The sequence below is a fragment of the Stenella coeruleoalba genome (assembly GCF_951394435.1).
Source record: "Stenella coeruleoalba genome assembly, chromosome: 5".
In the NCBI taxonomy this organism is placed as follows: Eukaryota; Metazoa; Chordata; class Mammalia; order Artiodactyla; family Delphinidae; genus Stenella; species Stenella coeruleoalba.
In genome coordinates this window covers 73,069,677-73,083,260 of record NC_137150.1, presented here as the reverse complement: position 1 = coordinate 73,083,260, position 13,584 = coordinate 73,069,677, and the positions used below count along the sequence as shown (strand labels likewise).

Below are 13,584 nucleotides of genomic sequence, written 5' to 3'. Positions count from 1 at the left end.
TAAGGACTTTTGCATCTAAGTTTGTGAGGGATTTTGAACTATAATGTTCTTTTCTTGTGCTGTTTTTGCCTGTCTTTGCTATCTGGCCTCATAAAATTGGTTAGGAAATGTTCTCTCCTCTATTCTCTGAAAGTGGATAGGATTGATATTATTTCTTCCTTAAATGTCTGATAGAATTCACCAGTGAAGTCATTTGTGTCTGACTTTGTCTTTGTAGGAAGATTTTTTTAAAGACAATCCAATACTTTACTTGGCATAGGTCTATTCAGATTTTCTATCTTTTTCTTGGATCAGTTTTGGTAATTTGTCTCTTTCTAGGAATATGTCTATTTCATCTAAATTGTCACATTTTTTTGGCATGAAATTGTTCATAACATTCCCTTACAATTCTTTTAATTTCTGTTGGGCTATAGTGATGTTTACTTAGATTTTTAAATTACACATAGATCACATTGTGACTGGGCTAAATTCAGAAACTGGGAAGACATTGTTTTGTTTTGATTTCAGATAAGGATAGATTTTTAAAATAAGGCTTTAAAATTAAAATATATTTCTTTTAAAGAGCACTTATATAAGCTTAGTTTAAAATATGCTAAAGCTATAAGAAAAACATTTTAAGGAAATGTGTGTGTGTTATCCTTTTTTAGAACGTTTTTTAAAAAAGGTTAAGAATAGACCAAGGACACAAATGTGTGATTTTCTGAAGTTATTAGAAATTTACCTACAGATAAAATTAGAAAAAAACAATTTATCCTCTAGAAGTTAGTATGCAAAGAGTTGCCTAACAGTAATTTGTGTTTCTAAAAGTATATGCTAGTCACAAAATAATAGACATTCTATGATTCTATCTATACGAAGGTCAAAAACAGGCAAAGCTAATCTATGGTTAATAGAAGTCAGAGAACAAAGAAAACAAATCTGGGGAAAGAGGATACTGACTAGCAGGAGTGTGAGGGAGTCTTCTAGGTGTACCAGTGATTACATGGATGTATACATATATAAACATTTATTGAGCTGTACACTTAAGGTTTGTGCACTCTACTGTATGTAAGTTATACCTCAAGAAACAAATGCCATTCAGCCATAAAAAAGAATGCAGTACTGATACCTGCTACAACATGGATGAACCTTGAAAAAATTATGCTAAGTGAAAGAAGCCAGCCACAAAAGGCCACTTATTGTATGACTCCATTTATATGCAATGTCCAAGAATAGGAAAATTTACAGACAGAAAGTAGATTAGTGGTTACACTGGGATGGAAGGGTTGGGGAGAGATGGGGAGTGACTGCTGATGGGTACAGGGTTTCTCTCTGGAGTGATAAAAATGCTCTAAAATGTATCATGATGATGGTTGCACAAGTCTGTGAATATTCTGAAAACCACTGAATTGAACACTCTACGTGTGTATGTGAATTACAATGGTATATGAACTATATCTCAATGAAGTTGTTTATATATAAATATATTTATACATAATATAAAATGTATGAAACAAATAGAAAAAATTGTGCTTATAGTACATGTAGATAAAAGACAGCCTTACTGTGTTCTCCGAAATTTATTATCAATGGTGTGCTGGAGTCAGTTTTTAAATATTTACATATTTTGAGGGCTGGTAGTTTGAAATCAGCCACAGAAATCAGTAAATGCTATATATCAGAGGTTTGTTCCCCCCAGTTTATCAGGACACCACTGGTTATTCTGCATACTTAGAAAGAGATCAGTTCAGAGGTTATTACAGGGAGGAAGAAATGGATTTGTGGATTTTTCCGTTAATATTGAATAGAGAGAGTGATAGTTAAAAGATTCTGTGAAGGAAGAATAGGTAGGACATGGTAAAGAGAAAATATACTGTCACTTGAGAGAGGAGTTTATAATAACCGAGCTTTTGAACTGAAGAAAATAAGACTGTGGTACCATCAGCAGGAATAGAGAAGTTTTTTAAAAAGGAGTGGAGATCAAAGAAAATGAGAACTGACAGTCTTTGAATCTGGAGATTCAAATGACTATTGGAGACCTCCTAGAATATATTAGTGAAAGTCAGAACACCAGTGCCTTTAAGAAAATAGGAAGACAAGGAAACAGATTAGTAATAATCTCTCATTAGAGATGTATAGCCATAAAGGGAATGAGAAAAACAGAAAGGTACCTAGAGGGGACAGAAGGATCAAGTAGCAGGTTTTCTTAAAAGTTGAGGATATCTGTACATGTCTAAGACAAAGGAAAAGGAGCCGAAGAGATTGAAAATATCAAGAGAAGGAAAAAAACAGACAATGAAGGAAGGAAGAGTCTAGAAGAATGACAGGGAATGGCCTCAAAGGAGAGCAGGTTGGTCCTATAAGTAATTAGGATCACATTTTTCTGAAAGCAGAAGAAAGGAAAGGTGATAAAAGGATAATACTGGATGTAAAGGAGGAAGGATGTATATAAACTTACATTCTGATGCCATCAATTTTCTCAGTAGAGCAAAGAAGAAAGTGAAGTTCCCTATAAAGAACAGGGACTTTGGAATGAGACTGAAAACTTGAGGAAAGTACAAAATATTTAGAATAGCTGTTGTGGGAAATGTATATATTTGAGCATCAGCAAATGATTAATGGAACTCCTGAGCACTATATTCAGCCCAGATCAAGCTAGAAACTTTAATCTTTAGAAGGCCAAGTTAATAGGTCCAGGAGGAAAAACAAAGAATTAACAGAAATGGAAAGATCTAGGGTTAGGTCCTGGTGAATGGAAGGTAGGCAGAAGAGGGAAGAGAAGAGTTAAGGAAAAAGAGGTATCCAGACATTTCTCCAAAAAAGATATACTAATGGCCAAAAATCACATGAAAAGGTGCTCAGCAATATTAGGCATTATGGAAATGCAAATCAAAACCACAATGAGACCCTGCTTCACATCCACTCGGATGGCTAAAAGCAAAAAGACAGGCAACAGTGATGGCAAGGATGTAGAGAAATTGGAACCTCTGTACACTGCTGTGAATGTAAACTAGCACACAGCTTTGGAAAACAGTTCTTCAAAATGTTAAACAAAGGATATATATGACCTAGAAATTACACTCCTAGGTATATAAGCAAGAGAACTGAAAACATATCTTTAAAAAAAACCTTGTACATGAATAATAGAACATTATTCACAATAGCCAAAAAGCAGAAATAATCCAAATGTCCAACAACTGATGAATGGATAAACAAAGTAGTATGTCTATATGGATTCACCTATAAAAAGGAATGAAGTATTACTAAACACTACCACCTGGGTGGACCTTGAAAACATTGTGCTAAATAAAAGAAGCCAGAGACTTCCATGGTGGTCCAGTGGGTAAGACTCTGCGCTCCCAATGCAGGGGGCCCGGGTTCGATCCCTGTTCAGGAAACTATATCCCACATGCATGCAGCACCTAAGAGCCCACACGGTGCACTTAAGAGCCAGCAACTAAAACATCCCGCGTTGTGCAACTAAAAGATCCCACGTGCCACAAATAAGACCTTGCGCAGCCAAAATAAATAAATACATATTTAAGTAAGTAAATAAATAAAAGCCAGACATAAAAGGCCACGCATTGTGTGATTATATGAAATGTTCAGAATAGGCAAATCCCTAGAGAGAGAAAGTAGATTAGCAGTTGCCAGGGAGTAGAGGGAAGGGGGGAATGACGGAATGACTGCTAATAGGTACAGGGTTTCTTTTTGTGGTGATAAAAATGTTCTGGAATTAGTGGTGATGGTTGTACAACACTGTGAATTTTCAGTATTAAAACCACTGAATTGTACACTTTAAAATGATTAAAATGGTAAACTTTATGTATGTGAATTTTATCTAAATTTTAAGAGATACATTATGTATCCTATCTTTCATAACTCTGTTTCTTCAATCTTCCTTGTATACTGTGTACATTCCAAGGCAGAAGGCAAATGCAACTGTCCCTCCTGGCTAGAATTTGTGCTGAATCGATTCCTCCTAAGTATAGAGAATGAAACCTAAGGTTCTTCAGCTAAAACAGATCAGCAAAATCTTTAACTCTCTAGAGCTGCCTCCAGTTAGAATGAGTAGTATTTTTTAAAACACCCTATTATTCTCTTCTCAGTTAGAGAACATTGTCTCTAAAAGCTGATGTTTATATAAAAGTAGGACTAAGTATTTCTACCTGTGTTCTCCTAAAACAAACCTCCTTCATTTTAACCTCCAAGGAATCCTATGGAATAATACTGCTTTCAAGTCTTTTGACTCTCTGGTAGCAAGGTATAAGTGAAAGGGCAAGGGTTTAGGACTTGTAAAAAACTTAGATCTAAATCCCAGCTCTATCACTTCATAGTTGTGAAATCACAGCAAGCTTCTACAGCTTTCATTTCACCTGCTATAAAATGGAAGATGAGACTTCCCTAGTGGCACAGTGGTTAAGAATCCTCCTGCCAATGCAAGGGACACGGGCTCTAGCCCTGGTCCGGGAAGATACCACATGCTGCAGAGCAACTAGGCCCGTGCACCACAACTACTGAGCCTGAGCTCTAGAGCCCGCGAGCCACAACTACTGATCCCGAGTGCCACAACTAGTGAAGCTCGTGCGCCTAGAGCCCGTGTGCCACAACTACTGAAGCCCGCATACCTAGATCCCGTGCTCCGCAACAAGAGAAGCTACCGCAATGAGAAGCCTGCACACCATAACCAGAGAAAGCTGGTGCGCATCAACGAAGACCCAACGCAGCCAAAAATAAATTAAGTAATTTCTTAAAAAATGGAAGATAGTAATACCTGCTCCATAAGGTTGCTATGAGGATTAAATAAAATAGCATATGCAAAGTAACTAGCATAATGTTACACATACGAGTAGGCACTCAACAAATCTACATTAGCTCATTTTCTCTTCCATTCTATGGAACACAGGTTTCATTATACCAACAAAATTAACTAAATTGTATTAATCTAAAAGGTTAGCTTCTAAATGCTATATAAAGTTTCTAAGTCTATGCAAATTATAACTAATACTATTATAACTAAAACTTAAAACTTATAATGATCATCATCTCCCAAATTATGAATGAACTTCTGAATGCAATATTGCTTCCATAAAAACTTTCTCCTGGGCTTCCCTGGTGGCGCGGTGGTTGAGAGTCTGCCTGCCGATACAGGGCACACGGGTTCGTGCCCCGGTCCGGGAAGATCCCACATGCCGCGGAGCTGCTGGGCCCGTGAGCCATGGCCGATGAGCCTGCGTGTCCGGAGCCTGTGCTCCGCAACAGGAGAGGCCACAACAGTGAGAGGCCTGCGTACCGCCAAAAAAAAAAACCAAAGAAAAAAAACTTTCTCCTGATTATGTTCACATATATTAACTCACTACTCCTCAAAATTCTAGTGAAAGAGAAGAAGAGATTCTGGTGTCCTTACTAATAGGAAAGAGGAGGTAACTAAAATAATATAATACTAGAACTTGATATTGGCTTCCCTGTATGTATTCTATTTCCAAGGATTCGTAAGCATTTTTCAGCAAAAAGTTTCATAACGGCACAGAGAAACATTTCCCATTTACCCAAACATTCTGCACAAATGGTAACATGCCCTCCTGAGTTCCAAATTATTTCAATAATGCCAGGAAAAAGGCTCTAGATTCAAGAGGAATACAAGGTGGTGTGAGAAAGAAGGGATAAGGAACAGAGCAGAAAGAAAAAGAAAGACAATCATTCTCCCTGATTCCTGTTGCCATTTCAATGGATGTAAACAGTGAGCTCACCTATTTAACTATTTGGATGCCTCATAGACCTTCTAAGTTGAACCTGTACTAAACTCATCACCTTCCTCCTAAAACAGCTCTTCTTCCTCTATTTTTCATCTGAATGAGAAGCACCCCATCTACACAAACTACCTAAGGCTGAAACCTAGCAGTCATCCTTAACACCTCTCATCCTCTGCATCCTGATAATTTCCAAGAATTGTCTATTTCACTTCCTAAAAACTTAAAATTTGTCTTGTCCTCTCTGTATCTACTGCCTTAGTTTAATCCTTCATCATTTCTAACCTGGATCATTACAATAATCTCACAACTAGTCCTGTGGCTTCTGTCTATCCCTGTTTCAACTGTTCCTTTCCAAAGCAATCAGGATGATCTTCTAAATTGTATATCTGATCATATTACCTATAGGACAAAGTTCAAATTCCTTAGCACAGCATACAAGATCCTTCATGAGCAGGCCCTTGCTTTACCTTATCTATTGCAGATTCTTATTCTGAAGTTTAAGCTCCAGTAATGTTACTTGTAGTTTGCTAAACATACTATTATTTCACACTTCTGAAGTTGTACTCTATCTCTTGTCCATTTCTTGAATTCCTATTTAGCCTTCAAAGTTCAACTCTGAAATAATCTCCTCAATGAAGCTTTTCCAAAACCACTGTTCCCACCCCTCGGTCAAAGTTAATCTGTTGCTCCTCTAGAGGGTCACTGTACCTCTAACTTACTTCTATTTGGCCCTTTTCATACTGTATCTTAATTATTTGTCTCTTTCCCCTATTTGTCTATGAGCTTCTTAAGGGCAAGGCCACCCTTCCATCTTTGCAACTCAATGCATAGCAAATGACACACAGAGGTTCTCAATATATGTAGTTTGAAATGAGATTGTAAGATCTATCTCCATAAGCAGAACTTCAGCCAATTAACCTCAGAGTTTAAGTACTCTGTGACTTATTCATACATATGACAAATATTAAGATAGTCTAAATGTCTATTCTTTATAAATATTTCTGTGATCCTTTTGATTTTACCTTTAGAAACATCTGTTTCAGTAAATTCTTTATACTTATAGACAAACTAGCCATAAAGTTATCCCTTAATTTTTCCGCCTTAACTCTTTTCTCTCCCTTCATGCATTTTATCCTGACCTACCAACCCAGCTACCAAATACTTGGGGAGGTTGGGAGGAAATGGGGAGTGACTGCTAATGGGTATGGGGCTTCTTTTGGGGACGATAAAAATATTCTAAAACTGGTTGTGGTGATGGTAGCACAACTCTGTGAATATATTAAAAACCATTGAATTGTACAGTTTAGATGGGTGGATTTATGATCTCAGTAAAGCTATCATAAAAAAAAGAAAAAACCTTGTTCATTTTTGCTACAGAGTTGAAAGGGATTCAGAGATGGAAAGCACATGTGTACAGTGGAGATGACACACAAGTTTATTTAGCAGACACTCTTCATTAGAGTCAGTCCAGCCTGTTGGGTGAGTGAATCTTTGACCATTAGCCCATGTTAAATAGCCGGTGTGTACCAAAGAGGAATGTGAAATAGGTAGCAAGCCACTTAACTGATCTGTGACATGAATATATGAAGCAGAGTAACTTAAATCATTGAAATTCCTCAGATTCTAAGAACCAAGAAATTTAAGTCTTCTCAGAGCCCATTCCACTAAGATTGGCCTTCTTTGGTCTATTCGTGGCTTTGGTGATTGGCTCAGAGTATTACCTACTTGGTTATAACTTGTCCCTACTCCAAATAAGAGTGCTGAATTGGTGCCCACCACCATCCTCTTAACCTGAATTCTCTAAGAAACATTCAGAAATTAAAAATGCCCTGTTAGGGACTTCCCTGGTGGCACACTGGTTAAGAATCCGCCTGCCAATGCAGGGGACATGGGTTCAATCCCTGGTCCAGGAAGATCCCACATGCCGCGGAGCAACTAAGCCCGTACGCCACAACTACAGCCTGCGCTCTAGAGCCCGTGAGCCACAGCTACTGAAGCCCGCGCGCCTAGAGCCCGTGCTCCGAAACAAGAAAAGCCACCACAATGAGAAGCCCGCGCACCGCAACCAGAGAAAGCCCACACGCAGCAATACAGACCCAAAGCAGCCAAAAAAAAGCCCTGTTTTGTTGACTGCTGAGTCATTTTCTGAGTTTACTTGCTGTAAAGAATAATGGCCCCCTAAGGATGTCTACATCTTATTTTCTAGAACCTGTGACTATGTTACATGGCAAAAGGGGCTTTGCAAATGTGATTAAAGGATTTTGAGATAGACAGATTATCCTGGATTAGCCAAGTATGTCCAACGTAATTACAAGGGTCTCTACAAGTGAATGAAGGAGGCAGGAGATTCAGAATCAGAAGGAGATGTGATGACAGAAGCAGTGGTCAGAATGTTGTGATTGCTGGCTGGCCCCTGAGCAAAGCAATACGGGCAACTTCTAGAAGCTGGAAAAGGCAAGGAAACAGTTTTTCCCCTAGAACCTCCAGCCCTAACAACACTTGATTTTAGCCTTTTAAGACCCATTTCAGCCTTGTGACCCCTAGAACTGTAAGATAATATATCTGTATTGTTTTAGGCCATTAAATTTGTGGTAATTTGTTACAACAGCAATAGAAAACTAATACACTTGCCCCCAACATAATCATCAATATCAGGCCTGAAGCATATACCTACTATTTGTGGAGTCCAGTTGCTTTTATTGCTCAAGATAGAATATTGTTTTATAACAACTAGTAATTGTGTCCGAGTAGAAATGTTTTTCCTTTTGGGTTATGAAGCTCCAAAAGTAACCAGTGGGAACTGCAGTTGGATCAATGGCTAATGGTCAATATAGGTACAAAACATACAGAAACATATAATTCTGTCACTGGGATTTTAAAACATGGATTTCATAACAACACTGTATATCAATAATAACTCCAACTGTGTATAAATATTCTTTGACATATTTTTTTTAGGGGAAGCTTCAAGAAGGGTACCAACCTGAGACAGGATGAGCCATTTGGAATGGGGTCTTTCATCAAAGGCTTGGAAGTGGTTAGGAAATACAAAGATATCATCCCAGAGATAAAGGAACATAAGGTAGGCAGTAATAGAAAAAGGTTCTCATCTAAGATATAACCAGTAATAGAGTGGAGGAGTGATATGAGAGAAAAGACAGTAAGACACAGAAAACTAAACACCATGAGATGATGCTAAGATCAGATCACTGCCTGGAGCTACAATTTCTCTGTTTCATTAGTTTGAATTTGATATTTTGCCTAATATATGTACAACCTCCAAATTTTCCTAACATTCTTTTTTCAATTCCAGTGTAAAGCTCTTACAACTGAGCTGTGAATTATAATCTGCATAAGAGTTCCAACAACTGGTGGAAAGTTACTATTCACACTTACTATTCATTCTTTCCATTATTTAAGAAGACTTGTAATGTTGATATTGTCAGTGTTATATCAGTTTCTACCCTCCTCCTGCCAGGTTAAGTGTTCAACAAAGAAATCTCTTCCTTACTTACAATTGCACAGCGTGGCATTTTTGAAGGAATTCCATCATCCTCTGCTGCCCCATTGGGTCCAGGTATCTCTTTCCTCCTCTTCCTCATGTTGACTTTGGCTGAATTCTGTGCATCCATCTTCTTCTAACTGGTGATAGAAAGTGAAAAAGAATTTTTGTCTCATTGGGGTGGGAAAAGCCTGTCACCAGTATTTCAGAGATGTTAATATGGAGGCACTTAGTATCAATTCCATAGCACACATTTCACAAAGATGAACCAATTGCAACCGGCAAAAACAGCAAAGCTTCACAAAACCCAGGCTCTAGTAGAAACAATGAAATGCCTCTCTGTGGAACAATGGCACAATTAATCACCTGGACCTTGTAAATTATTTCCCAACCAATACAGCCTGTATACCAACTGCTAATTTCATATCCTGACTGCATGCAAAAACCTGGAAGAACCTGGCTGAGAAAGTTAGTTATACAGACTTTCCACTGCTCTTACATCATATCTCTAGGACACCTAGAAGTATGACAGGTGCAAGGAAATGTGAAAGGTATGTCTTTGGTACAGACGGAGAAAAGAGCCTTTTTTTTTTTAAAGGATGGCCACCAGCGATTCCTGGTTTAACAAAGCATGGATTTCTTAACTCTAAATGCTCTGTATATTTCAGAGACCACTCCTCCAGGATGAGAGCTATGAAAATTGTAGAGTAAGTGTACTTGTATCTTTTAAATGTCTTTCCTCTTCCTTTTTCAATTCATTTCCCCTCCCTCTTTCAGAGTCTTAGCACCTTAAGCTTGCTCAGAGTCCCCAACTACTAAAACCCCACCCAGGCTTCTCCTTCCCCCAAGGAAAAACTTATTATTGTCTCATTTAGCAGAAAGTGTCTAGCAACTAACTATTACAGAAAAGTTCTGAATATTTGATGTTTCATGTTTAGATGTTGGCTTGTGCTACACCTCCAATCCCCTACAAGGATATCTGCATTTTTCTTAGGTAACATAATTTGCACAAATAAATTAATTTCTTGATAATGATGAAATTTTAGATATCAGCCAGAAATTGGAGATAGAGGAACTTCAATGATCAACTGCCATCTCTGCCCAAGACGTGGTACAGTGAAAGGTGGAAAAAAGATCCTTAGAGCAGAAGCAGAAAACAAAACAAAATACTAGACAGAATGAGGACTTTCTACTCTGCCTCACTGCCTCTAATAAGCCCTCCAGAATACATGTTTATCTAAACAATCGCAATTGTGCCTTTCTTTCTTTCCTCTGGTTAAATTAAATTCCAAGTGGCAATGTGATTAAGATCGACAAGAAACCTAACCTAATTCTTAGAGACTGAAAGAAACACCCCATGAGTCATGGCTAAGTATTAGGCTGGTATGAAAAAATGTCAGAATCTAAAGTGAAAGATGACCACCACCCAGAAACTTCCTTTCATCACATATTCAATTAAAATTAAAATGTCTCTTCATCACAAATTAAAATAAAATGAAACGAGGGTACTGTATATTTAACAAGCTTTTCCAGTAATGATGATCAGAGATTTTCTTCATTATTTTTATTAATTATTCTTTTGAAATATCCAGAGGTCAGATTTACTACTCCCATCTCAATGGTCTGAGAGGCCTGCTAAGAATGCCTAATCAGTTCAGTTAATGACTGTTTCTAATTTGCATACAACAGGACTTTGCTGCAAATATCTGTTAAATTCTCAGAGTAGGTAGACAAAATCCATTATGAGAAATATAATCAGCAATCTGGTGTCAGGTAGCTCAAGGTCAGGCAGTCAATAATATTGAGTATTTATTGTACACAAGGTATTATAACATAATTTTAAAAGTAAAAGTTATTTTCTCAAGAAGCCTTCAATCAAGGTGAGGAAACCACATGTTTATGATTAAAAAATGCTCCTTAGGATTGCAAAACCATTGGGGGAAAGTTTGTTTAGGAACAGCTTCAAAGTAAATATCTCCCTATCAATGACTTATTAATTACAAAGTAAAAAGAGTTACCTTCAAAGTGAAAAAAATCTGAATTGGGAGATTGGGATTGACATATATACACCAATATGTATAAAATGGATAACTAATAAGAACCTGCTGTATAAAATAAATAAATAAAAATTTTTAATGTACACTATTAATAATGTAAAAAAAAGTGAAAAAAATCTCTCAGCTAAGTAATTAAAGCTAATTAACATCACCAATAATGCCTCCTGATGTGAGGCACTGAGGATACATCATCTGCCAAAAATGCATAACCTGTATGGCTTTATGAGGAACAATCAGACAAACCTCAACTAAAGGACATTCTACAAAACAACAAGGCTGTATTCTTCAAAAAAATGTCTATCATGAAAAACAATGAAAGGCTGAGGGACTGTTCCAGGTTAAAAGAAACCAAAGAAATGACAACTAAATGTAATGCATAATTCTAGATTGGGGGAGAAACTGTTATAAAGGATAGTTATTAGGACAATCAGTAAAATTAAAATATGGATTCTGTATCAGATAATAATATATATCAATGTTAAAATAAACTTCCTTAAGTTGATCATTATACTGTTATATAAAAGACTGTCATTGTTTTTTTTTGTTGTTTTTTTGTTTTTTTTGTTTTACAAAAGTTTATTCTTAAATGTACAATAGGTTCCAAGACAACACTTCATTCTAGTTATAGGTGGCAACAGATGTTATGGCAGGGAATCCAGATGTTTAATCCAGATGTTTAAACAGGAATGGAACTAAGGATCATCATTGCCTCAGGCACAAGGAACAGCTTACTTTTTGCCAGATTTCTTAATTCCACCTGTGGCCAGGGGGCCTTTCCCCGAGGCCTTCGCTTTTAGCTCCTCAAATTTCTTTTGCTCCTCCTTCTGTTTCTCCTTGAATGCCTTATCTTCCTCGTCCATCTCCTTGGCTTGCTTCTTAGGCTGCTTCAGGGGCTTCTTGCCACCTTCGCAGCCCAACATGGCACCTGCCACCCCTTCCCCAGACCCTGCCACCGGATGCCTGTCATTGTTTTTTTATGCTGAAGTATCTAGGGATAAAGGGTTATGATCTCTGCAACTTAACCTCAGCAAAAAAAAAGAAAAAGAAAAAGAAAAAATAAAAATGTGTATATTATATTACATTTAAAAAGGTAAAACAATATGGCAAAATGTTATCAATGTATGAAGCTGAGTCAGGCACAAAGGAGTTCATTTTAATATTCTTGCAACTTTTCTAAAGGCTTTACTTTTTATTTTTAAGTAAAAAGTTTACTTTTAAAAATGTTCAAGGGCTTCCCTGGTGGCGCAGTGGTTGAGAGTACGCCTGCTGATGCAAGGGACACGGGTTCGTGCCTCGGTCCGGCAAGATCCCACATGCCGCGGAGCGGCAGGGCCCATGAGCCATGGCCGCTGAGCCTGCGCGTCTGGAGCCTGTGCTCCGCAACGGGAGAGGCCACAACAGTGAGAGGCCCACGTGTCACAAAAGAAAAAAAAATAGTTCAATAAACATTTTCTACACAGATAGGCCCTCATCTAAGGTTGTCTTTTGGGGTCTCCAGAAACAGATTTCCTCTCCTTCCTAAATCTTTGAATCAGTGTAGATGATACATATATTCCAAGAAGTATGTTTTAGGAATCTAAATGTGTTGGAAGAAAGTAAGATAATAACAGCAAATTCATAATAATGACTTTTTTTTTCAATATTACCAGTGCCAGGCACTGTGCTAGGTACTTTATATACATTATTCTCATTTAACCCATATAACCTGAGAAGCAGGTATTTTTAGTCCCAATTTACAAGTGAGAAAACTAAGGTTCAGGGAGGTTAAGCAACCTATCCAGAGATCACACAGCTAGTAAATGAGAAAGCCAGAATACTGTCTCCCAGAAATTCACAGATTTTTTAAAGAAGCTGTCTCATCATTACTGCTGCTTCCCTCAATCAAGAACATTTTTTCCACAGCATGGGTTCCTGAAGTTTTTGTAAACTTAAGTCAGACCAGCCTACCTGAACAGTGGAACAAAAGGTCACAGTCACTTAAAGGTAAACAAGGTCCCAGCACCAATCAAATAGAACTGACATGGCTATTGGCCTGATTCCAAAGTTGCCTGATTTGTCAGCTGTACAGATCTTTCCTACTGGAAAAGTTTTGCTAGGATTTCCTGATAAGCTTTCAACGTAAGCAAAAAAGAATTAATTCTCTGCTCATCTCTCTTCTGACATTACAAATAGGTGGTGCTTAAGTCACCTGTACTTTTCATTCATGATACAAAATAGAGTTTTAAGGATGCCAAAATAAAAAGGGAATAAATGTCATGTCATATTCTCACCAGTTACTTTCCATGACTTCAAG

General features: G+C 37.5%; 2 protein-coding genes across 3 annotated transcripts in view; both read right to left on the bottom strand.

Moving 5' to 3' along the window:
- The window catches only part of PCYT1A (phosphate cytidylyltransferase 1A, choline), a 45,139-nt gene that overhangs the window by 18,670 nt on the left and 12,885 nt on the right, over positions 1–13,584 (bottom strand). For both annotated transcript variants that reach the window (XM_079922385.1, XM_079922386.1), the window contains exon 2: positions 9,248–9,374. In XM_079922385.1, coding sequence (XP_079778511.1) covers positions 9,248–9,364 — 117 coding nt within the window. In that variant the 5' untranslated portion in view covers positions 9,365–9,374. The remainder of the gene's footprint in view (positions 1–9,247; positions 9,375–13,584) is intronic.
- LOC307186941 (translation machinery-associated protein 7-like) lies at positions 11,658–12,211 on the bottom strand (the record flags this gene model as incomplete). The annotated part of the gene is made up of 1 exon (XM_079922622.1): positions 11,658–12,211. One exon carries the CDS (start codon positions 12,209–12,211, stop codon positions 12,020–12,022), a length of 192 nt encoding a protein of 63 aa, XP_079778748.1. The 3' UTR covers positions 11,658–12,019.